The sequence below is a fragment of the Dioscorea cayenensis genome, chromosome 15 (assembly GCF_009730915.1).
Source record: "Dioscorea cayenensis subsp. rotundata cultivar TDr96_F1 chromosome 15, TDr96_F1_v2_PseudoChromosome.rev07_lg8_w22 25.fasta, whole genome shotgun sequence".
Lineage (NCBI taxonomy): Eukaryota > Viridiplantae > Streptophyta > Magnoliopsida > Dioscoreales > Dioscoreaceae > Dioscorea > Dioscorea cayenensis.
Window position 1 is genome coordinate 8,568,718 of NC_052485.1, and position 21,349 is coordinate 8,590,066.

A 21,349-nucleotide genomic window follows, 5' to 3' on the forward strand; every position below is an offset into this window, starting at 1 on the left:
TTGAAAAGTTCCAACATATGTAGAAAATTTGGTTATCTAGATTTTACTAAATCTTCCCAGAGAAGATTTTCTTTATCCATGAACCTAAAATAACACCATTTTAGTAAAATAAACGGGTTTTCGAATTGATTAATAGGGAGTTAGGTGAACATAAAAGCTCAAATAAGGTCTCTAATTTGATCATTCTTCACTACTCACATCCATAAATGCTACGAAAATGATATAAACATCATAGGGCTGATCTAAAGCGAAAGAAAAATAGAAAAATCATACATGAATTAGGTTAAAAGATTTTCAATATTCTCTTCACAACCCCCAACTAAACCGATAAATGAAATTAAGGAATGAATTAGAATCATAATTCATAATTTGGAGAACTACTACTCAAATGAATTTATCAGTATGAAGAATCAACTGGAAAGAGATATATATATATATATATATCCATACTTGAAAAATAAACCTTTTCTTAAACCTTAAGTGAAATCCATTTGAGTTTGGTCCCAAGATATCTTATTAGAATTCACTGTATTGAAAGGTATGCTATTTGTAACAATACTTCAAAATTATGTGCCATCTAATTTAATGCTATGCTGTCAAGAAAGGTTTGAAATGATAGTCCTGCATTTAATTTAATGCTAATTGGTACTAATATGGGGCCATGGTGAGTTAAAGCAATATGATCATGTATAGCTAATCTTTTTCATCCTTCATAGGCTTCAAGGCCATTAAACCCAAAACAAACAATGATATGATTTGATAACTAATTGATAGTTATAGATGTTTGGTGAAACCTTGCTTATGAATTACACATATATGTATACCAAGTTTACCAAGTTCTCTTTAACAAGTGTCCTTTGTGTTTTACCATTAATTTGAATGATAATTAGCTATCTTATTATCAACCCTTTCTACAATCCAAATAGATAAACTATGAATCCATTGATAGAAAGAGTTTATACGAAAACGACAAATAAAAAAAATTATGTAATATAGCAAGTAATTAAAGTAAAACTTCGACATTCTTCTTCTAGTATGTCATTTTTACTCTGTTCTTAATTCAATACATTTAATTATCTAGTTGGATGTATTGACATGTATGTAAATTATGAATCACATATATATATATATATGTATAGCAAGTATACCAAGTTCTCTATAACAAGTCTCTATTGTGTATCCTATATGTTTATTATTAATTTGAATGATGATTAGCTATCTTAGTATCTTCCCTTTCTACAATCAAAACACACAAACTATGATGAATCCATTGATAGAAAGAGTTTATACGCAAACGACAAATAAATTATGTAATATGGCAAGCAAGTAAAGTAAAACTTCGACATTCTTCTTCTAGTGTTTCATTTTTACTATGTTCTTAATGTTCTTACTTCACTATATTTAATTATCTAGTTAGATGTATAAACATATCTAACATGCTAGCTTGCATTAGTTACATATATATATATATATATATATATATATAGATATCTTATAAAGCATCCATCTTTGCTTGATTGTTTAAATATTTAAGCCATATATTTGTATATATATATATAGAATAACATTTAGTTAACTAGTGAGATTTTGAGATTGAATAAAAGAGTACATCATTCTCTTATTCCCATCACTCTTAAGAATGAAAAAAATCAATCACAATCACCATGCAGCAAGTCCATGCAACCTTAACTAATACTGAAAACTTTGCAAACATATAACAACATGCAACTGCACCATCAAAACCATGCCACAAAACTACCAATCTACAACTCTAGTAGTTCATTATGCAAATGAAATTTAGATTTATAAAAGACATAAACAAAAGAGTTTAATTTCTTTGCCACCAAATGTTTGAGTACACTGTTCTTCAAGAAAGGTTCATCTGTGTCACTTCCATGTCATTCAAATGAAGTTTTACCCATCCATTTCTTCACCAATTTTCATGATTCCAAGTTCTTTTGATTCCTCTACTTGTCTTCTACAGCTTCAAATCATAAAAACTCAAAGATATTACTTAAATTTTGAGTTAGAACTCCAAAACTCAATGAAGCTCACTTTCAACCACAGTCCCAACCAATGCAAATTAAACATCAAAATTCTCCCAGACTACTGAACCAAATTACATGAGATCACCGGCATTAGAAAGCTAAGAACCAAATCTAATTTCTAGTGAAAATTTCATTAAATAAAATGCTTTACAACTAGAATTGTAATCAATTAAATTGAGAAGAGAAGCACACTGAGACGCAAGCCGAACCTCAAAATAGAACTCCTCTATCCGTAGCCAACACTCTCAAGCACTCTCAGCCCTCGATCCGCCTAAAATCCAACGGCCAATATTCAAACCAACAAAACATAGTAATCCGAGTGTTCCCATTTCAACTAATTAAATATAGCCACGTGGCCATCTCCCCCGATTCTGTCCATATTTAAACGGTTCATCCTTCATCTTCGATCTCGCATCTCTCGATCATCGCTTTCTCTCTCGTTTCACTGCTCTGAAAACCCTAGCAATGGCGACCGAAGAGCCCACCACCGGCCTCGCCACGGAGGCAATAGCTGATCCGGCACCGGACGTGACTGTTCCAGACGTAGCCTCCGCCGACGATGTCGCCGGCAAGCCGGTGAAAGCAAGGAAAGCGAAGGAACCGAAGGCTAAGAAGGCTGCTGGTCCTAAGAAGGGTCCTAGCCATCCCCCGTATCTCGAGGTGAGTCTCTTTGTTCGCATTATCATTCGCTAACCCTAGTTTCCAGCGTTGTTTTCATAAATCTGATGCTTTGTTTTTCGTTTTCGAAACCCTAGATGATCGGGGAGGCAATCACGACGCTGAAGGAACGCACTGGATCAAGCCAATACGCTATCGGAAAGTTCATCGAAGATAAGCACAAGAACAAGCTTCCTCCCAACTTCGCCAAGCTTCTTCTTGTTCGGCTCCGCAAGCTCACCGCCTCCGGCAAACTCACCAAGGTCAAGAACTCGTACAAGATCCCTTCGGCTTCCAAGACCCCCGCGGCCCCCGCCGCCGCTGTCGCTCCGGCGAAGCTGAAGTCGAAGCCGAAGCCAAAGCCAACTGTCGCGAAGATTAAGACTGCTGCAAAGCCGAAAGACAAGGCCAAGCCCAAGTCCGTAGCGGCTAAGCCGAAGTCGAAACCGAAGCCAGCTGCAGCCGCTAAGCCGAAGCCAGCAGCAGCTAAGCCGAAGCCGAAGGCAGCGCCTGCTGCCAAGGCAGCTGCCAAACCCAAAGCGGCCGCTAAAGTCACTAAGCCGAAGCCAAAGGCTCGCCCGGCTAAAGCCGCCAAAACCTCCGCCAAGGACACCCCGTCTAGAAAGGCTGTGGCTAAGCCGGCTTCTTCCAAGAAGGCTGCTGCGGCTCCGGTGGCTAAGAAGCCAAAAGCCGTGAAGCCGGTGGCAAAGTCTCCGGTCAAGAAGACTCCGGCGAGAAAGGCGAAGAAGTAGGGCCATATATAATTCCAATAGACTTTTTTTTAATATTTGTTTACTTTTTTTAGGTTTTTACTTCAGCGGTTACTCTTTGTAAAATAGGTCGTGTTTGCAAGGGTAGTTATGTAATTTCGTTTGATGTTTAGAAGTTGGGCTTTATAAGATGAGAAGATGAGATTGTTCTGTTTCTGTTTTTGAATTGGTCTTCGCTGTGTGTTTGGTGGGTTTGGTCGGTCCCACGCTTTTGCTGGTTTTGGTGTTCTTTTAACGCTGATTTTCCTTTGCATGTGCCTACGGTTTTTGAACGTGGGTCGCTTTATTTATTTATTTATTTATATATATTATTATTATTTAAAATGTTTGTTCTGTTTACTTTTTAATGTCGAATCGGAGGAATACGGAAAGGTAATTTAATATTATATTTTTATTTATTTAGGAAATGGTTTTATTTTGGAAGATTTGATTTGTTGCGTTATGCGTACCTCATGCCTCATGGGGGGTCGTCGGTTGGGGCTAAAGTAAAATTTGAATAGTCTTTTATTGCAGTAATAATATATATATATTTTAAAAAATTTAATAACTAAAAATTAGGAAAAAAAAAAACTCCATGGTTGAGTCACGGCCACATTTATTAAAAAAAAAAAGCAGTAAAATAAAAAAAAATAAATTCGGATGAGATAGGCCCCTTATGAAATGGGCTTCTCTGTAACAGTGTTGTTTAGTTTGGCTTAACAAATCTGGTCTTTGGTTGTTGGCTAAAGGCTTGTTTTGCAAGCCAAGGCTGGAAGGTTGAACCTGAAATTTGAAAGGAAAATGTATATTGTGTTTATTTGAAACTCTGACATATTCTTTGGAAAAAAAAATTCTCTCGTTTCCGAGCGGGCAAAGTTAAAATGTGGAAGGAGGGTGCGCCGTTTCTCTGAAGTTTCCATAGAAATTAATCACATGGTAAACATGACCTCTGTTTCAATTCCTTCTTCATCTCTACTTTGTCTCATTTTTTGTTTTTCAGTTCCAACTTCTGCTTCTTCATATATTTTTATTATTTTAGCTTTATCCAAGGACTTATTGTTTTGTTTAATTTCGGGTGAATGAAAGAATTTAAATAATTTACCTTTAAAGAGGAAAGTTGGAAAAGATGAAATAAGTGAGAAATGGGATCCCAGAGCTGATACTTACTATATTATTTGATTAGGTGTTTTTTTTTTATCACCTTGAAACTGCAAGCATAAAATCATGAAGGTTTACTATGAATAGCTACAAAAACATGGCTTAATACGTTCTCAATTAATGGAAGACCTGACATTTGCTAATTTTATGTCTAATAACTTGAACTGGATGATCACTACACTGAAGGGCTGTTTAGTGGATGTTATAGTAACTTTGGGTTTTCTATTTATCAACTTACTCATTCAGGTTGAATTATTTATGCATAATGTGTTTAGTTTGCATGCCACAGACATTATATATATCCATCAGTTTTAGCTGTTCATGGCGATAAATTGAGGTAAATTCCAACAGTAAGTTAATTGCCATATGCATTTTCTGAATGGCGCAAAAAAAACACGTTAGTTAGGAAGTAGGTCGCATATTATTTATTGTCTTTTTCGTTAAGTTTCTTCCAGAGAATATGGAGTACATGTTTTTTTTTTTTTTTATTATTGCTTCACATAGGATGTGAAGTTATGCAGAATTGGAACATTTGTGGTTTAACATGATCATATGCTGTCTTTCTGTTGTGTTTGGTTGGAAATGCTGGTTTTCAAGTCCTTGTTTGCATTGATAATATTTTAAGTTCCTCTGTTGTTCCTTTGCAATTGTTCTGATATGTTAGTTCCGAATTCTTGGTTTCTACTTTGATCTCTTTTTCATGCTTCTGAACTTGGACTTAACATAAGGATCTTGAAAATTAGGGAAGAATTATTTCATACTATTAATGATTACTTTCTTTGAAGTGAACATATTGCATGAATTCGGCGTAACCCTGTTGATATTATTAAGGCACGTTTTTCTAATCAGTATTCCCATGCTCTTTGTATGTGCGTGTGTATGTGTTTTGCAGTATTTTTACATGTAACTTGGTGTGTAAGTGAATGTCTAATTAAAGCTTTTAGATAGATCATGTTTAGAGTAACAATTATTGTTCTAAACAATAAATGCCTCAAATTCCTCGTTTCTCCGACCTATTATTGTTAAGAATCACCAACTAGACTGGAGAACGGACGCTAATTTATAAGGGTAAAAGCAGTACATCTTTTCAGTTTTTCTGAGACTGAATCAAGATTTCTACCTGCCAAATTTACTATATTTAAAAGCATATGAAGTTGTGGATTGAGTTAAAGTGCAAGACAATTTTATAGGCCTGTGTTATGTATTAGATTGAGAGTAATATATAATCTGCTCCCAGTTTGCTGCAGTCTTTTCCGGATGCATTGAATAGTAAAGCATTGTTTGCTGGTGCAGGAGATAATATTTTTGCTTTCATTGCTTATGATAACGGACTGTCTTCAAGGTGATATCGATGAGTTAAATAGGCTACTTATGTTGCTAGGCCATCACAAAAATAATTATTTAATATAATACAAAGAAAATTTAAAGCACACACAAGTATTAAGGTTGTTTAGCCCTGTTTAACCTATGTCTATTCGCTGTATAGGAGGTGGAATTCCACTATAACAATTGGTGTGAAATGCCAAGTGTAACACAATTAACAAAAGCAGACCAAATAGCCTTAATTCCAACTAGAGCTCAATAATCTTTCTCAAATAGAAACAACGTGAACGAATAGAATATATGCTAAATGTACAAGTAGCAAGAAAGGAAAGGTAGTCATTTAGTTGTTTCCCACTGTAGAGATTTCTCCTTTCTATCTTCAAAGAAGCTTTCTTCTCTCACTAATCTCTGCTATTTTTACCTAAATCTCATTGACACTTCTGCATCTCTTTTTTTGTTTTTTTTGATAGACTAGTAAAGATCATATGGGATTTTTTTTTAGAGGAGAGAATGAATGAACATCACTTTCATTCATTAAATGAAGTAAGCTTTGAGCCAAGAAAATGAGCCACAACCAAATAAAACCTTTATTCTGCACCTTAAATTTTCACCCATATGTCTAAGTTAAGACAAAAACAAGAAATACTATTCTTTGGTTTAATTGAACACAACACATGAATCTTCTTCCTCAATCGCCAAACGATAACTCGAATACATGAACACCAATCACATCTAAATAGCAAGTGGCTTTGTAAAAATACCTACTGGACTATCTGTCATCGTCATTTTTTCAACAAAAATTGTGCCTTGGTCAATGATCTCTCCGATGAAGTGATACCTCATATTTTTGGTTCTTTAATAATGCATTGAATCTTTAGATAAATAAATGCTTCCTGGTTATCACAAAAATGCAACCATAACTTTATGTTGTAACCCAAATCATCTCATGAACCATTTAGCCATTTGGCTTTCTTTACTGCTTCTGAAGTGCCATGTATTCTGCCTCAGTTATGGACATGGCAACTATCTTCTTTAATCTAGTTTTTCTGCATAATTAAAATCAGTATATTCAACAACATTGATGGCAAAACTAGAGCTACTATCATACATTAAGCCTATATTAGTAGTGTCTTTCAAATAATGAAGTATCCATTTCATAGCCTGTCATTGCTCTTTGTGAGGATCGAACATATATCTACTAACAACACTAACGACTTGTGACATATCAAGATGTGTCCATACCAGAACATGCATAATGCTTCTAAGTTCTAACAATGGTGGCAAATAAGGCACATGTGCAATGTGCTCGTTCTCTTAATTTTGTGATTAATATTCCTTTAAAAGGTTAAAGTGGGCAACCAACCTTCCCTCATGATTTATGTGAATCCCCATACCTAAAACTTTATGTTGTATCTAAGTCTTTCATCTTAGAGGCCATCATACAACTTTAATAGCGAAAAGCATGTCATATTGAGAAACAAATAAATAAAGAACCATCATATAACTTTCTAAGGATACAGAACTATCATATTCTTCTACTATAGCCATGTTATGGAAGTGTCATCTCGCTTGTACTATTACCTTGGAGATTGCTGCCAATCATATATCAATTTCTTGTACAAGGAATCACCAGAGGTGTGGATGTGGAGGGGAGATGCTTGATTTGAAGATAAGATCATGTTCTTGGCCGAACACCTATGGATAAGCATTGTTCAGTTGTTGTAAATGTTTAGTAATTTTTGTTTAATTAGTTTTAGTAATTAAAAATATTATTTCAACATGTAACATAAAAGTACATAACTACCCCTTCATCAAAGCTAGCAACTACTATATATCTATTAACAACAACTGAACCTCTATGAGAAATATGGGATAATATTTTTTGAATTGTGCAGTTTATAATCCATTGAACATTATATTCAAATGAGCTTAATATTGCATACCTTGAAAAATGGAAACACATTTAGGTTACTTATCAAAATTTTATGAACGTGAGCATTCAGTAATAGGATACAAGCCAAATTATCCATAGATGTTATAATAGCATTCATAATCATGTGAAAATAATGACTAATAAGTTTGTCTTTAGTTGGTAAGTTAAGATATGTGTTTAAGGGAATCTCTTGTGAGAATTGATTAAAAGGGAAAATTTTTGTATTTGTTGATCACGCTTTGACTCAATTAATACTAATCAAAATTAAATTTGTAATAAATATTTATTAATATTAATATGTTTAAATAATTAATGAATATTTATTTAAATAAATTAATTTTATAAAAATGGTTGAGATTTTGGTCGGAGAGAGTGAGTAATGCTCACTCACCAACCAAGCAATAACTATATTAACTATAGTTTAATTGTTTTTTTGAAAAGTTTCACACTACCCTAATTTACATGGCTTCTTCTATAATAAACGTGAAATTTGCTAACTGTTCAGTGATCGTAACCTTATTCGTATGTTGCATTAGACATCTAGTTGTTCACTATGTTGGCCAAGTAATAGAACAAAGTCGATTTTGTTTGAAATATGTTGTAACCTGAGTTTAGGTTCGTTTAACATATCATACATGTTGTCATGGCCACTGAATGTTTGTGTATGTTATGGATGCAATACTATTCATAAATCCCCTAATCTCGTTTTAATGATGTATTGGCCAAGTTATTAGCATTTCATCATATCATGGGCCACTTCTTTCCCAATCAATTTGAGATTCATCATTTTCTGATTTATGAAGAAACTTTCTGCAATGCTATTAATTTGGCTGGAGAATTTGTATAGAAAAGCAATCTTTGAGCCAATTTTTAGATTTATAATGTAATTGTTCTCCAATTTTCAGTTTTCTTCTTATGGGAAACCAATAAAGCTATTTATGATTTTCAATCCTCATGTACATAACAATAATTAGATGTATGTGTGAATAAAGCTTCTTATGGTAATTTATGTCGTTATCAAACTTCGACATAAAGATATGTAAATTTGCATGTTTCACAATTCAAGTCATAGTGTAAAACTAATGTTAGAAGTTTAATACATTTAGAAAGTAGTTTTTAAAATAAAGTTTCATTCAAACAAATGTGACTTGCTGCTCTAATGTGCTACATTGATGCAAAAATCTCTTTTTCTTAGGATTAGCATGAATCTTGATCAGTGAGTTAAAGAGGAGAGAGTTGACACCAAAAATCACAATGTATGATCTCCTCGCTCCTAGAAAGTAGTTGCTAGCCTTGTTACTTCTCCCTTATACACCTTATTGGGGTTCTTCTTATAAGCTTTCTACACACTTCGAGTTCTCAATTTATGACATCTCTACAATTAACACTAAGACATTGAGGTCAGTTTGAGCCTTTAGTCAGAAGGACACTCTAATGCCTAAGTTAGGCTAGGATTGATCTTTTGAAAAAGACAAGGAGGAAGGGAGAATGTAAAACCCACTCTTTATTCTTTTCTTTTCTTTTCTTTCTTTCATATTCTAATTCGTTCAATCACCTTGCACTCTCCATGCCTTTCACCCATTCTTGACCTAACCTTGAGTTCCTCAATATAGCCATCCCTACCATGCTAGATCTTACACCACTGTTAGTGCCCTTATCTTCAAAGGGTAGCCATAGCCTTGCCTCCTTTCTCTTGCTATACATCAGCCTTGGTGATGCTAGTGGATATCTAGAACTTGTAGTAAAAGGCTAGTTATGGAACCAGGCTGTAGAGTGGTGGTGTTGGAGGATGAGGCTATGGCGTGTGGAAAGTTTCCGTTGGTAGTAGTGATTGAAGGAGGTATGTTGTCCTTTCCCAAAACTGGAAACCCTCTTTTTGGGATTTGATGTTTGGTTGTGTTTTGGAGTTATCGATCTCGATATGTTTTGTGATTTGTTTTTTGTTTTGCGGCATTGATTGATCTTTTGTCTGATTCTTATGTTTTGGTTATGTTTTTGGAGTTGATGATCGAAGCATTGTGTTTTTGTGGGTTTTGAAGGCAAATCATGTTGTTTGCTGAGGAAAAAAAATGAGTTGAAGTGGTTAATTATGGGATTGGCACTTAGATTTTTTATTGGGTTTTGATTTGACTATGCTTTTGTTTGTTTTCCATTGATTGAGTCATTCTTAGGGGTATGATTTATTGATGGTGGAGAAGTTACCACCCAACATGGAATTTTATTAAAAATACTAATTATTATTATTATTATTATTATTATTATTATTATTATTATTATTGTTATTGTGTGTATGACTTTTTAAAGGTAAACTACCTAAATGGTCCCTTACTTTTTCGTGTGTTTCTATTTTGGTCATCTACCTTTAAAAAGTTATGATTTAGTCCCCTATTTTTAATTTTTGTTGCGATTTGGTCACCCGAGCATGCACCATTTACAGCGATCACATGTGGCATATTTCAGGTCAAATGTCAGCTTTGAGCAAAGATATGCCACGTAGTATGCCACATGTGATCGCCGTTAACGGCGTATGTTCAGGCTACCAAATCGTAACAAAAATTAAAGGTAATGGACCAAATCGTAACATTTTAAAGCTGGGTGACCGAAATAAAAACACACAAGAAGGTAAGGGATCATTTAGGTTGTTCACCCAATTTTTAATTTATATAAGTAAATTAAGAGGATTTTGAACATTGAAAGGTTTCATTTAAGAAAAATTGTTGAATGATATGTTCTGAAATTACAACCCTGCTACTTAAATAACTTCTATTTCAAAATTCAATGTGTTTCTACATTAAATATTCTTAATTCTGGGCCTTAAGTTCCTAAACACATAAATGCATCAATATGCATCTTTTGATAGTTTTATGAAGCTTCTTAATGCATGGCTATGCAATTGAGTCTTTTTAATGATACCCTTCAGATTCTTTCACCATTAAATGTTAAAGTTGAATAATTTATGGATTTAGAGGTTCCATTTGTATTACATTCAAATGAAAAATAATTGTTGATTAAATAAAACAAAACTTTCAATGTTTTAAAACACTTGATAACTAGAATTAATCTTCATTCTATTATTACCATAGCCTTAAAACTGGATATATAAAATGGTTTTGGTAAAAGCATAACTATTCATAATGTTTTCCTATTAGCTTGAGTAGCAGCAAAAACCGATTAGTAATGAAGATTTCTCTTCAAGTATTGAAGCAGTATAATATTTCTCTGAGTTCTTCTATGAGCAATTGAATTAAATTTGTTTGACATGTGGAGAGAAGCTACTACCAACAAGTCCTTTGGTTGAGGTATGATATACATGAAGGATCAAGTAATCTAAGCATACACACACAATAAATTTCATGCAATCAAGTAGAAGAGGTGGAATGGTTGGCTTGGATTAGGCACCCGTATGCGTTGCCTTAACATTGAGGTAGCCCTCCTCCATGGAGATTTAGATGGCACTTCTCCAAGAGTTATGGTATACTAACCCAACCAGTCGGCGGCCCACAGCTTAGCATGTTAAGCTCTTGGATTCCTCAAGTGTCACCCAAGGTTCTAGCAGAAGGAGAATGAGAGAGATGCAAAAAGTAAGGAGGTGGCTGATGATGGAAGAAGAATTAGACTTGTCTAACCCTAACTTAGTCTCCATCTTTAGATATATATATACATCAAGGGACATCAACAGTCAAAAATTGATCCGTTGGGTTGCGTGCGCGTGTGGTAGTTTGGCATACTGGTGTGTAGACGCTAAATCAATGAAGCAAGGCACAAAGAATATATAAATGCAAGTCATTCCCACTCTTTACCTGATGTGGGACTAAACACTATAAGATACACAAGCATTCTACAGGTTTGGGTGTTTAAATGGGTGGGTGCTTGGGCCTTAGTCAACCTATATCCAACAATCTCCACAACATCGATAATTTGAGCAAAAAAGATCATGAAGAAAAGACATTAAGATAGGAGACGGTGAATGTAGAGGAAAGAAGTAGTCTAGTAGGATATCATAGAAAGTAATGCAGATATAGATGTAGAGAAAACCTTAGGTTTTCATAAGATCAAGTTGAGTTGTCTTTACTAGATTTGAACCTCAGCCTTTCAACAAAGTTTTCAATTGATGGGGATAGTAGTAAACTAAGTCTTGAACTACAACCCTTGGAATCAGTGGTTAACTTTGGTGATAATCTTATGTGACACTTGAGTAAAATGGGGTTGGCGCATTATTGGCCATGGGCTCGATACCATTTCATGGAGATTATTGGAGAGGTTGCCTACTGAACTCTCATAACTGCAACCTGACAACTATCTCCATATGGGTGAGATCTCCAGAGATATTTGTAGTGTAATATCTTGCTTAAAACAACCTTTGATCTTATTAAGAGCTATGCTTAACCTTAAATCGCTACATGAGAGCACACGTTCTAGGAATGGGGTAAACGTATATCTCTATTATACAGGGTGTTCTCCCATTCAACCAAACGATAGTTTCCCCTTGAATTTCTATCCTGGGATTTCTATTGAAAGAAGTAGGTTTACTATTATTATTGACCTTTATGGGCTAAGCCCTATTCACCTCGACACCTCGGCTATCATTTTTCTTGATAGCTCTTTAGTCAGACAATCAACAAGATTTAGTTCTGACACATTCATACTCACAACGTTGTGGTTCAAATGTCTCTAAACTGACTTGTGACTGATCCGCATGTGCATGTTCATCTTATCGTTAGTGTTCTCAAGCTTGCACAGTTCGGTAGTTGATTTTGAATCACAATGAATGGTAACAGGTGGCATTGGCGAAGGCATTAGAGGAATATCAGATATCAAGTTTATGATCTATTCTACTTTAGTACAGGCAGAGTCAAGAGCAACCAATTCAGCTTCCATGGTACTTCTCGCATTAAGCTTTTGCTTGGAAAATTTCCTGGCATGATGTAGTTTTTAGATCTACCAAGTCAGAAATCCAGTTTGCATCTGTTAGATTTTATATTTTGATACTAGTGGGCCTTATATGGGTTTAGAGGTCTTACACCAAAAAGTCTCAAGACTTAGTGGCTCAACCCCTTATACCTATATATAAACGCATTACACTTCTATCACACAACCAATGTGGTACTATATTTCCAACATCCTACCTCAAGTTCAACTCGGTCGAACTTGCTCAGACTTGTACACCAGAGGTCTGTTTACCAGGACTTGTACACTACTTTGTGTCTCAGAGGTCCTACACACATGGACTTGTACACTACTTGTGTCTCAAAGGTCCTACTCACATGGACTTACACTTCTATCACACAACCGATGTGGTACTATATTTCCAACAACATCTGTATAACCCTTAATCACGTTAGGAGATCCATTATATCTCAATCCATAGGATATTGTACCCTTTAGGAATATGAAAACCCTTTCAAGAGCACTCCAATATTCTTGATTTGGGTTATTGGTATACCTACTCAGCTTAGTTACAACATATGCAATGTCAGGTCTTGTTCTATTTGCAATATATATAATAGAATCTATGACATGGGCATAGTGATCTTGATCAACAAGTCATCTTTATTTTTCTTAAGGTGCGCACTAGGATCATAAGGTGTAGCGATAGGTTTACAGTCTGAAAAACCATACTTCTCTAACACTTTCTCAGTATAGTAAGATTGGGAGATTGGGAGAGAATAATGCTTGAGACTGATTTAGTAAGTTTAATTCCTAGGATCACATTAGCTTCTCCTAGGTCTTTCACATCAAACTTACTACATAAGAAACTCTTGACATCATTGACCAAGTCCATATCAAGGGCAAAGATAAGTAGATCATCCACATACAAGTACACAATGATGCACTTATTTGTACTAGTTTGCTATAAAAACATCTCTCATACTTGTTTACAACAAAGCCGTAGGAGTAGGAGATGATTGTAGAATCAAACTTAGCATGCCACTGTTAAGGAGCTTCTTTAAGGCCATAGAGAGATTTCACTAACTTACAAACCTTGTGCTCCTGTCTAGGGACAACGAAGACTTCAGGCTATTTTATGTAAATCTCTTCCTCTATGTCACTATTCAAGAAGACAATCTTTAGATTCATTTGATGGATTTCTAGACTGAAAGCAGAAGCAAGAGCAATCAAAGCCTTGATGGTGGTTGTACTGGAAACAGGGGAATAAGCATCAAAGTAGTCAAGTTGTTGCTTTGGCTTGTACCCTTTTGCAACCTACTTGGCCTTAAACTTTTCAATGTATCCATCAGGTCTTAACTTCTTCCTAAAGACCAATTTACAGCCTAATGGTTTGTTCCCAGGATGCAAGGGAGTAAGAATCTAGGTGTTGTTACTCATGATTGAACCAATGTTACCAGGAATGGGGTACGATTTGATACGTCGTATGAAAATGGGAACGTGGATCACAGTTTAAAAATTTTATGGTACGAAGGGGGTATACTTCATCGATATGATATTCTGGATCATGATATGGTTCAAAATACTTTTCGGATCACTGACAACATATATTATGTATTTTGTAAAATCTTGGTAACATGTAAACAAGTTTTTTATGAATAATGTTTCAGACTTTCAATTGATTTAATTGACATGAACATTGAAACAAAACATCATAGAATGCTCATTTCATAAGTTTTAAAATTAATCTAAAGGTTAATTAAACATAAAAGCTCATTTCACTGGTTTTTAAAGTTTTACCAAGATTATCTTCAAAATTAGGATTCAGGATCTATATTTTGTAGCAAATTATGCAAAACTAATGGTATTAACATACTTGTGATGAGATTTGACCAGTAGGCTATCATCCATTTTACAATTACAACATGCCAACAAGTCGAGGACGATCTAGCTGCTTACAAATTGTTCTTGAATATAAACTTTTTTGGGATTTGAACTAATGATATTAATTGAATATAGTTAAATTGTTAAACGTCAATCATGCTCATTTCACCACATTAACATTATAAGAATACTTCAAAATCCAAAACTTCAAATGCTCTAAAAATAAAAGTTTCAACATAAGTCATTATTCAAGGTTCAATACTTCAACATTTCAAAAATTTAAAACAAAAGGTGCAACATCCATAAGTCATGAAGTAAAAGCTACAACATGCATAATTCAAGGTTCATACTTTAACATTTCAAAGTTCAATACTTGGACATCTTTGCCTTCTCTTTAGTCATACATCTTTCTTCTAAAACCTTGCTTGAATGTGCTTGATCCTCTTGCATTTCTTCATTTTCTCTTGGTAGTATCTCATGATTCTCATCATCAAATTCACTATCCAAGCCAATCTATCTCATGTCTTCTAACCTTACTGATGAATCCTCCAAAAAATGCATTATCTGGATCAATGCCCCATTTCCTAAATAGACAATTTACATAAGTTTCATTGAATCTTAACTGAAGGCGAATGTTTGAGTGAATGAAAACCAGTTTATCATTCCTTGTACAATTCAAGTGATTCTTTTTCACATTGTGAATATGAGAATAGGTGCTCCAAGCTCTCTCTGTCAATGAACTACTAATAGGTTGCTAAAGCACTTTTTTTGCAATCTCCATCAACTTTGGAGTTTGTGAACCATAGGTTGACCACCATTCTATAACATCCATTGTGATTGCATCAACTTGTGCTGCTGCCATTGACAAAAAGCCCTTTTTTTTTTTAATTGAAAACTAGCAAATTGCTCTCTCAAAAGCTTTTCTTCACCGGAATTTTCTGCAATTCTATTGAAAGCTTTCATAACTCCCAAAACAACTTCTTTGTCATAATTTCGAGCTCTTTGAAAATATCCACCAGGTGCAGGAGTCGAAAGATAATGAACATCATAAAACCAATGACTTAGAGCAAATCCAAGACAATGCATGGTGTTAAATTTTATATTTTTGGTACTAGTGGGCCCTATATGGGCTCTATATGAACTTAGGGGTCTTACACAAAAAAATCTCAAGACTTAGTGGCTCAACCTCTATACCTATATATAAATCCATTGCACTTCTATCACATAACTGATGTGGTACCATATTTCCAACACCATCCCTCAAGTTCAACTCGGTCGAACTTGCACAGACTTGTACACCAGAGGTCAGTTTACATGGACTTGTATACTACTTGTGTCTCAGAGGTCCTACACACATAGAGGTCATACACACATGGACTTGTACCACATAGGTGGCTCCACTATATTTCTTTGATACCATGTTAAATTTTATATTTTTGGTACTAGTGGGCCCTATATGTGCTCTATATGGACTTAGGGGTCTTACACCAATAAATCTCAAGACTTAGTGGCTCAACCTCTATACCTATATATAAATCCATTACACTTCTATCACACAACCGATGTGGTACTATATTTCCAACACATGGGAATATTCATCTTTCCCCATCTTTCAAGTATTTTCTTTTCCATATAAGGATAATCACTTTCATATTTGTTACCCTTCATGATATCCTTAATCTGTCCTAGCATGGTATCCATTCTTTCATAAGCTTCTCCCATTTTGGCACCTTCTTGATCACAAAACTTAATTAACAAATAAATAGGCTTTGTTATCATAACCACATTCTCAACATCCTCCCCAAAATTTTCACTACAATGTTCCCCATCTCTCTAGTGTTTTCATCTCCTACTTTTACCCATTCTTTCCATGCTCTAAGTACAATAGTAGTAGCGAGTGCCTCTCTACAATCAAGCATCATCTTCAATAGAATATAATGAGAAGCAAATCTGGTTTTGGCAACTTTCAATAATTCTAATTTTGATTGTGCTATGAACATATACAAAATATGTGTATGATCTACGAAACATTTAACAATTGCTTTGCCCCTCCTATATGTGTTTCTTAAACCACTTAAATGCATTGGTAAAATATTTTATAATCAAGTTGAGTGTGTGAACCACACATGGTGACCACCTATGTATCTTTTCAATTTCTTTCCTAGCCGCTCTACAATTGGTTGCATTGTTAGTAACAACTTGAAGAACATTTGATGCTCCAATCTCTTCAATAGACTTCAGCAAGAATTCAGCAATTGCAACCCTTGTTTTTTCAATTCCGGAGAAGTATTCGGCATACACAAACATTGCTCAACGACTATTTGTTGCAATGACATTGATTAATGGTTGATGCTTGACATTGGACAAACCTTAAAAAACAACAAACACTTCTTGAATGCACCAAGTATCTTTTATTGGAACTAAATCTTTCTCTTCATCTCTTTTACATTCATCCAACAAATTTGTTCTTGCCTTTTCAAATGAAGGAGGTTTATATCATTTTGGAGCTTTGTTAATTGCATTCACCATCTCAACAAATTAAGGATTTAGTAATACATTGAAGGGAATGCCATTTGCATATAATCCCCTCATAATCTTCAAATTCACCAAGCCTCTCTCTAATATAACAAAAGTTTCCTCAATTGGTTTAGCAACCATTGGCTTTTCCTTCTTCTTGACAATAGAATTCTTTGAAGAAGAAGACACACCAACCTTTTTTGCTTCTTGGACCATCCTCCTTACTCTTTCATATTCTTCTTAGATTTTTTAGCAATGTTTGGTATCTTCTTTTGTTGTAGCAAATGCAGCCCTTTTTTATTCAAGTGGCCATATCTCAATTGCCACAAATTAGATTCATCCTTTTCAGCTTGCAATGCCATGTCTCTAGAGTATGATAAGGAAAGAGGAAAGACTTTATTGGTAGTCATCTCCACCTTGGCCATAAGAGAGTTGCTTTTAGTATAAAATTTTTTGCATTCCTTGCCTTCAAAATTGACTTGATATCCTTTCTGAATCAGCTGACCAACACTTAGCAAATTGTGAGCAAGATTAGGCACTATAAAACATTATGAATGTACCTTTGGTGGCCTGTTTTGGTGTTAATAGCAACAACACCCTTTCCTTGAATCTTCTCAGCCTTTCCATCTCCTAAAATCACTTGATTGTTTATGCTCTCATCAAGCTCCACAAATATCTCCTTATTCTCGGTCATATGGTTGCTACAACCACTATTAACAAACCGTACTTTATCTTCTTTTGTTGAAGCATTCAAACAAGTAAGGAACACTTGCTCTTCTTCATGTTCTTTTGTAAAATTGGCTTATTGGCTTTCTCCTTTTTGGTGCTAGCAATCTCTCTGGGAGTGGTTTGGAATTTTCCATTGTTTGCATTTATGATAACAACAATCTGCCGATGTGTGATTTGTTTTTTTTTTTTTTTGCAAATGATACAATAAGTACCAGAATTATGTTGCCGTTGTTATTGGAAGCCTCTTCCACGGCTGCGTCCTCTCCCACGACCTCTTCCTTGGTTGGTTTGACCTTTGTCTTGGCCATTATTGTTTCTTTTCAGTTGGTTTTCACCTCTGGAGACATTCACCTTGGACTGAAAAGCATGTTCCAAGGGTTGGGAAGATGATTTCTTTATTCTAGCCTCATGTGATTCCAAAGAACCACATAATTTGAACATGGTCAAAGTGGAAAGATCCTTTGACTCTTCTATGGTTACAACTGCATGATCAAATTTGGAAGGCAAGATTCTAAGCATTTTCTGAACTATCTTCATTTCTTCCAAAGCATCTCCATATGCCCAAATTTGATTCACAATTTCAACAACTTTAGAGTAGAAATCTCTTATAGATTCGGTCTCTTTCATGTGAATATTTTCAAAATCTCTCCGTAAGGATTGTAATTTAACGGAGACAACTTTGTTGTTGCCTTGAAACTCCTTTTGAAGCCTCTCCCATGCAGTCTTTGCGCTAGAAATTCCAAATAGTCTCGGATAAATTGATTTGCTGACCCCTTGATGCAAATAGCTCAAAGCAAGAGCATTCTTCTTCTTATTTTCTTGGCTTGAGATTGTCTTTGAGAGGAAGATTCTGAACTTGTGCTTGCTATTGTGGATTCTTTAAATGCTTCTTCAACAATCTTCTATAGATCACGAGATATGAAGAAGAAACGCATTTGATCTGCCCAGTACCCATAGTTCTCTCCCTCAATGATAGGTAAGTTAATTGGACAGATATTATGCTTGATCTTGCTCAGGGGGGTTTGTCTATCCGTAACTTGTGTGTTTCCAAAACTTCTTTGATGACAAAAAAATGTGCTTAAGTATCTTAACAAACATGACTCTATTTGGGTGGATATCCTTCATAACAAATAAGGCAATGTTAACTTCTGGACAAATTCTATACTTGCCAATTGTTCTTGGTTCTTCCGAGGTTTATGGCACATTGCTCTTATTATTAAGCCTTTTTTAAGGTTGAAACATGTCAATCATGGTTGCATTGATTTTATGCAGGACCCTTGGTATTTTGAGATTCCCCTTGCTTTCAAACTAACCTTCTTGAATATGGACCTCTTATATGATTTTTTTTTATATATCTAATGTTCTATTGGGGGACTCTTGGAATTTATCCACTTTACACTGGATTTTTGGTGACAACCTTAATTATGATTATCTCATTCCAGGTCATGTTAGTTTGGATCAAACGAACAAGTGGGTTTGGTACCCCAAATCTAGAAAGATTACTCTCATTTCCATGGTTTATTCTCACTTCTGTTAGAATGTAGGTTTTTCTGATCACTGGGATGGTTGGTAGAATCTTTGGTGTCTTAAGATTGCTCCTAGAACTAAACACTTCATTTGGCTTCTTTTTCACAATGGTATTAAAACTTATGAATATCTTTACAGGTTGAATTTGGGCCGCACACATTTTGTAGATTTTGCAATCTTGATCATGAAACTTCTGAGCATCTTTTTCATCATTGTCCTAAAGTGCAAACTATCTGGGGTTTAATTAGTATTGCTATTGGCAAACCTATATATTTCTTTAATGGTTTCATCTCGGGAAACTGGCTTTGCCCGTCCCAGAATGTTTTTGATCTCTTTATTTAATCTATTATTGCTGTAATTGCTTGGTTAATCTGGAAGGCTAGGTGCAATCTTATCTTCCAGAATGAAGCTTTGGACTGTTATGCTCTATCCTTAAGCGTAATCGCCCACGTCAGGAAGTACTTCTCTTCCTATTCCTCCCTTGGTGGGAGAAACCTTCTCCTCAATAATTTCTCAAGTACTGATTCCCCCTTTTTGTTCTCTGCAGCTGTTTGGAATCGCGATGCAGTGCAGTCAGGTGTTTGCTTTCACTTATCCAATTACAATTTTAGTCTTGCCTGTGCTGGTTGCTGCTTCACTCAAGCTGAATCTGACATTGAAGCTGATGCTTTGGTTCTTAGGACTGCTGCAGTGTTCGATGGACTTACAAATCCTTTGCAAACATATTTTTGTGGCCAGTGAGGATCTCTTTATCGCTATTAAGCGCGGCAACCCGCAGACATTATGGAGATTGGACCCGTTGATTGCTAATATTCTGAACCTCTTGAGTGCGATGAATTTTCCTCAACTCCACATTATCCCTCGCTCATGGATGAGAGCTGCGTTCAGTTTGGCTAATCTTAATACTAGCAAACATGATATTACACTGTTTCATTAGGGAAGAGACCTCCCACGGTAGATCATGAAGCACTTCTCTTAGTTTGGGTCCTTTTATTTGTATCTTTTCATTTCTGCTTCCTTTGTTTTTCTGTTTAAGTTTTCTTCTCCTGTTCGCTTGGCTCTTCTGTTGTAGTCTTTCTTTTGAATATATAGCTCTTTGAGCTCTTTTTTCTCAAAAAAAAAAAAGATAGGTACTTGACTTTGAGAGTAAGAAAACATGGTACCAGACATAGAAGACGCTGAACTTAGCTCTGATACCAGATTTTGTTAGAGAAAGGAAGAAAACTTCTGCAAAAATTGCTGAAATTTGCTCCTCAAAGACTAGAAGAGCTTCATCTTCATTCTTTTCTCAAACTTTTCTTACATATAACTAGCATAGAGTCACTAAGAAAAAATACAGTTGGTAACATGGAGAATAGATAGAGATATTTTAATAACCTAGGAACAAGACGAAGCACTAGATTAGATAGGAGACAACTTCAAGACATGTGAGAGTTCCAAGAACTTTCACTAACTCACAAATTACTTTCATAGTTTGCATATGGTTTTCTCCTAACACACTTCGATAAGACCGATTAAGCCTCCAAAGATGTTTTTCCATAAACTAAATCAATGTTACCCCCATGCTAAACAGATTCATGACACTTAGCATTTAAAATGGAATAAAATTCAAGCTTCAAACATTCACATGAATGTAGTGAATGTACGAGCATTAATTGATTCTATACAAATCTAATTACTTTCATTCCTTACCCTAAATAACAGTATGGAAAATGTCAGTGTGCACCATTTTAATTGATGGTGTGAAATATAATAGAAATCAAACTCTTATAATTTTCTTTGTCTATTGTCCTCTGGGGTTTTTTCATCTTTCAATTGACAGTTCTAACCTAGTGAAAAGTGTGACAAACTTCCATTGTTTTGATAAAATTGATGGTATAAGTTACCTAGTGGTTTCCCTATTTCCTTTCATCATTTTGATCGAATCTGAAAGCTTT

The 21,349-nt window shown here is 35.1% G+C and overlaps 2 protein-coding genes across 8 annotated transcripts; both read left to right on the forward strand.

Annotated features, from left to right (window-relative positions):
* Positions 1–2,449: 2,449 nt before the first annotated feature.
* Positions 2,450–3,638, forward strand: LOC120278222 (histone H1-like). Its single transcript, XM_039285166.1, has 2 exons — positions 2,450–2,708; positions 2,804–3,638. The coding sequence occupies exons 1-2, from the start codon at positions 2,514–2,516 to the stop codon at positions 3,455–3,457; spliced, it is 849 nt and encodes a 282-aa protein (XP_039141100.1). The 5' UTR covers positions 2,450–2,513; the 3' UTR covers positions 3,458–3,638.
* A 474-nt stretch (positions 3,639–4,112) lies between these two features.
* On the forward strand, positions 4,113–20,524 carry LOC120276885. Of its 7 annotated transcripts, XR_005541384.1 has the most exons (4): positions 9,140–9,708; positions 19,796–19,870; positions 19,960–19,989; positions 20,093–20,524. XR_005541384.1 is itself a non-coding variant. In XM_039283622.1 (3 exons), exons 1-3 carry the CDS (start codon positions 9,624–9,626, stop codon positions 20,347–20,349), a joined length of 372 nt encoding a protein of 123 aa, XP_039139556.1. In that variant the 5' UTR covers positions 9,147–9,623; the 3' UTR covers positions 20,350–20,524. The 7 variants fall into 7 exon arrangements, 1 of the variants encoding a protein (XP_039139556.1); XR_005541383.1 differs by lacking the exon at positions 9,140–9,708 and adding an exon at positions 4,113–4,390 and having other exon boundaries at positions 19,791–19,870; positions 19,960–20,524; XR_005541385.1 differs by lacking the exons at positions 9,140–9,708; positions 19,796–19,870 and adding an exon at positions 4,113–4,390.
* The last annotated feature ends 825 nt before the right edge of the window (positions 20,525–21,349 follow it).

Bases quoted from the DNA above. Each gene is read 5' to 3' on its own strand.
- LOC120276885 (XM_039283622.1), top strand. From the start codon at position 9,624: ATGGAACCAGGCTGTAGAGTGGTGGTGTTGGAGGATGAGGCTATGGCG. The intron at 9,709-19,959 runs GTATGTTGTCCT...TGTTCTCTGCAG, and splicing joins GGTAGTAGTGATTGAAGGAG to CTGTTTGGAATCGCGATGCA. The intron at 19,990-20,092 runs GTGTTTGCTTTC...TTTGGTTCTTAG, and splicing joins TCGCGATGCAGTGCAGTCAG to GACTGCTGCAGTGTTCGATG.
- LOC120278222 (XM_039285166.1), top strand. From the start codon at position 2,514: ATGGCGACCGAAGAGCCCACCACCGGCCTCGCCACGGAGGCAATAGCT. The intron at 2,709-2,803 runs GTGAGTCTCTTT...TCGAAACCCTAG, and splicing joins GCCATCCCCCGTATCTCGAG to ATGATCGGGGAGGCAATCAC.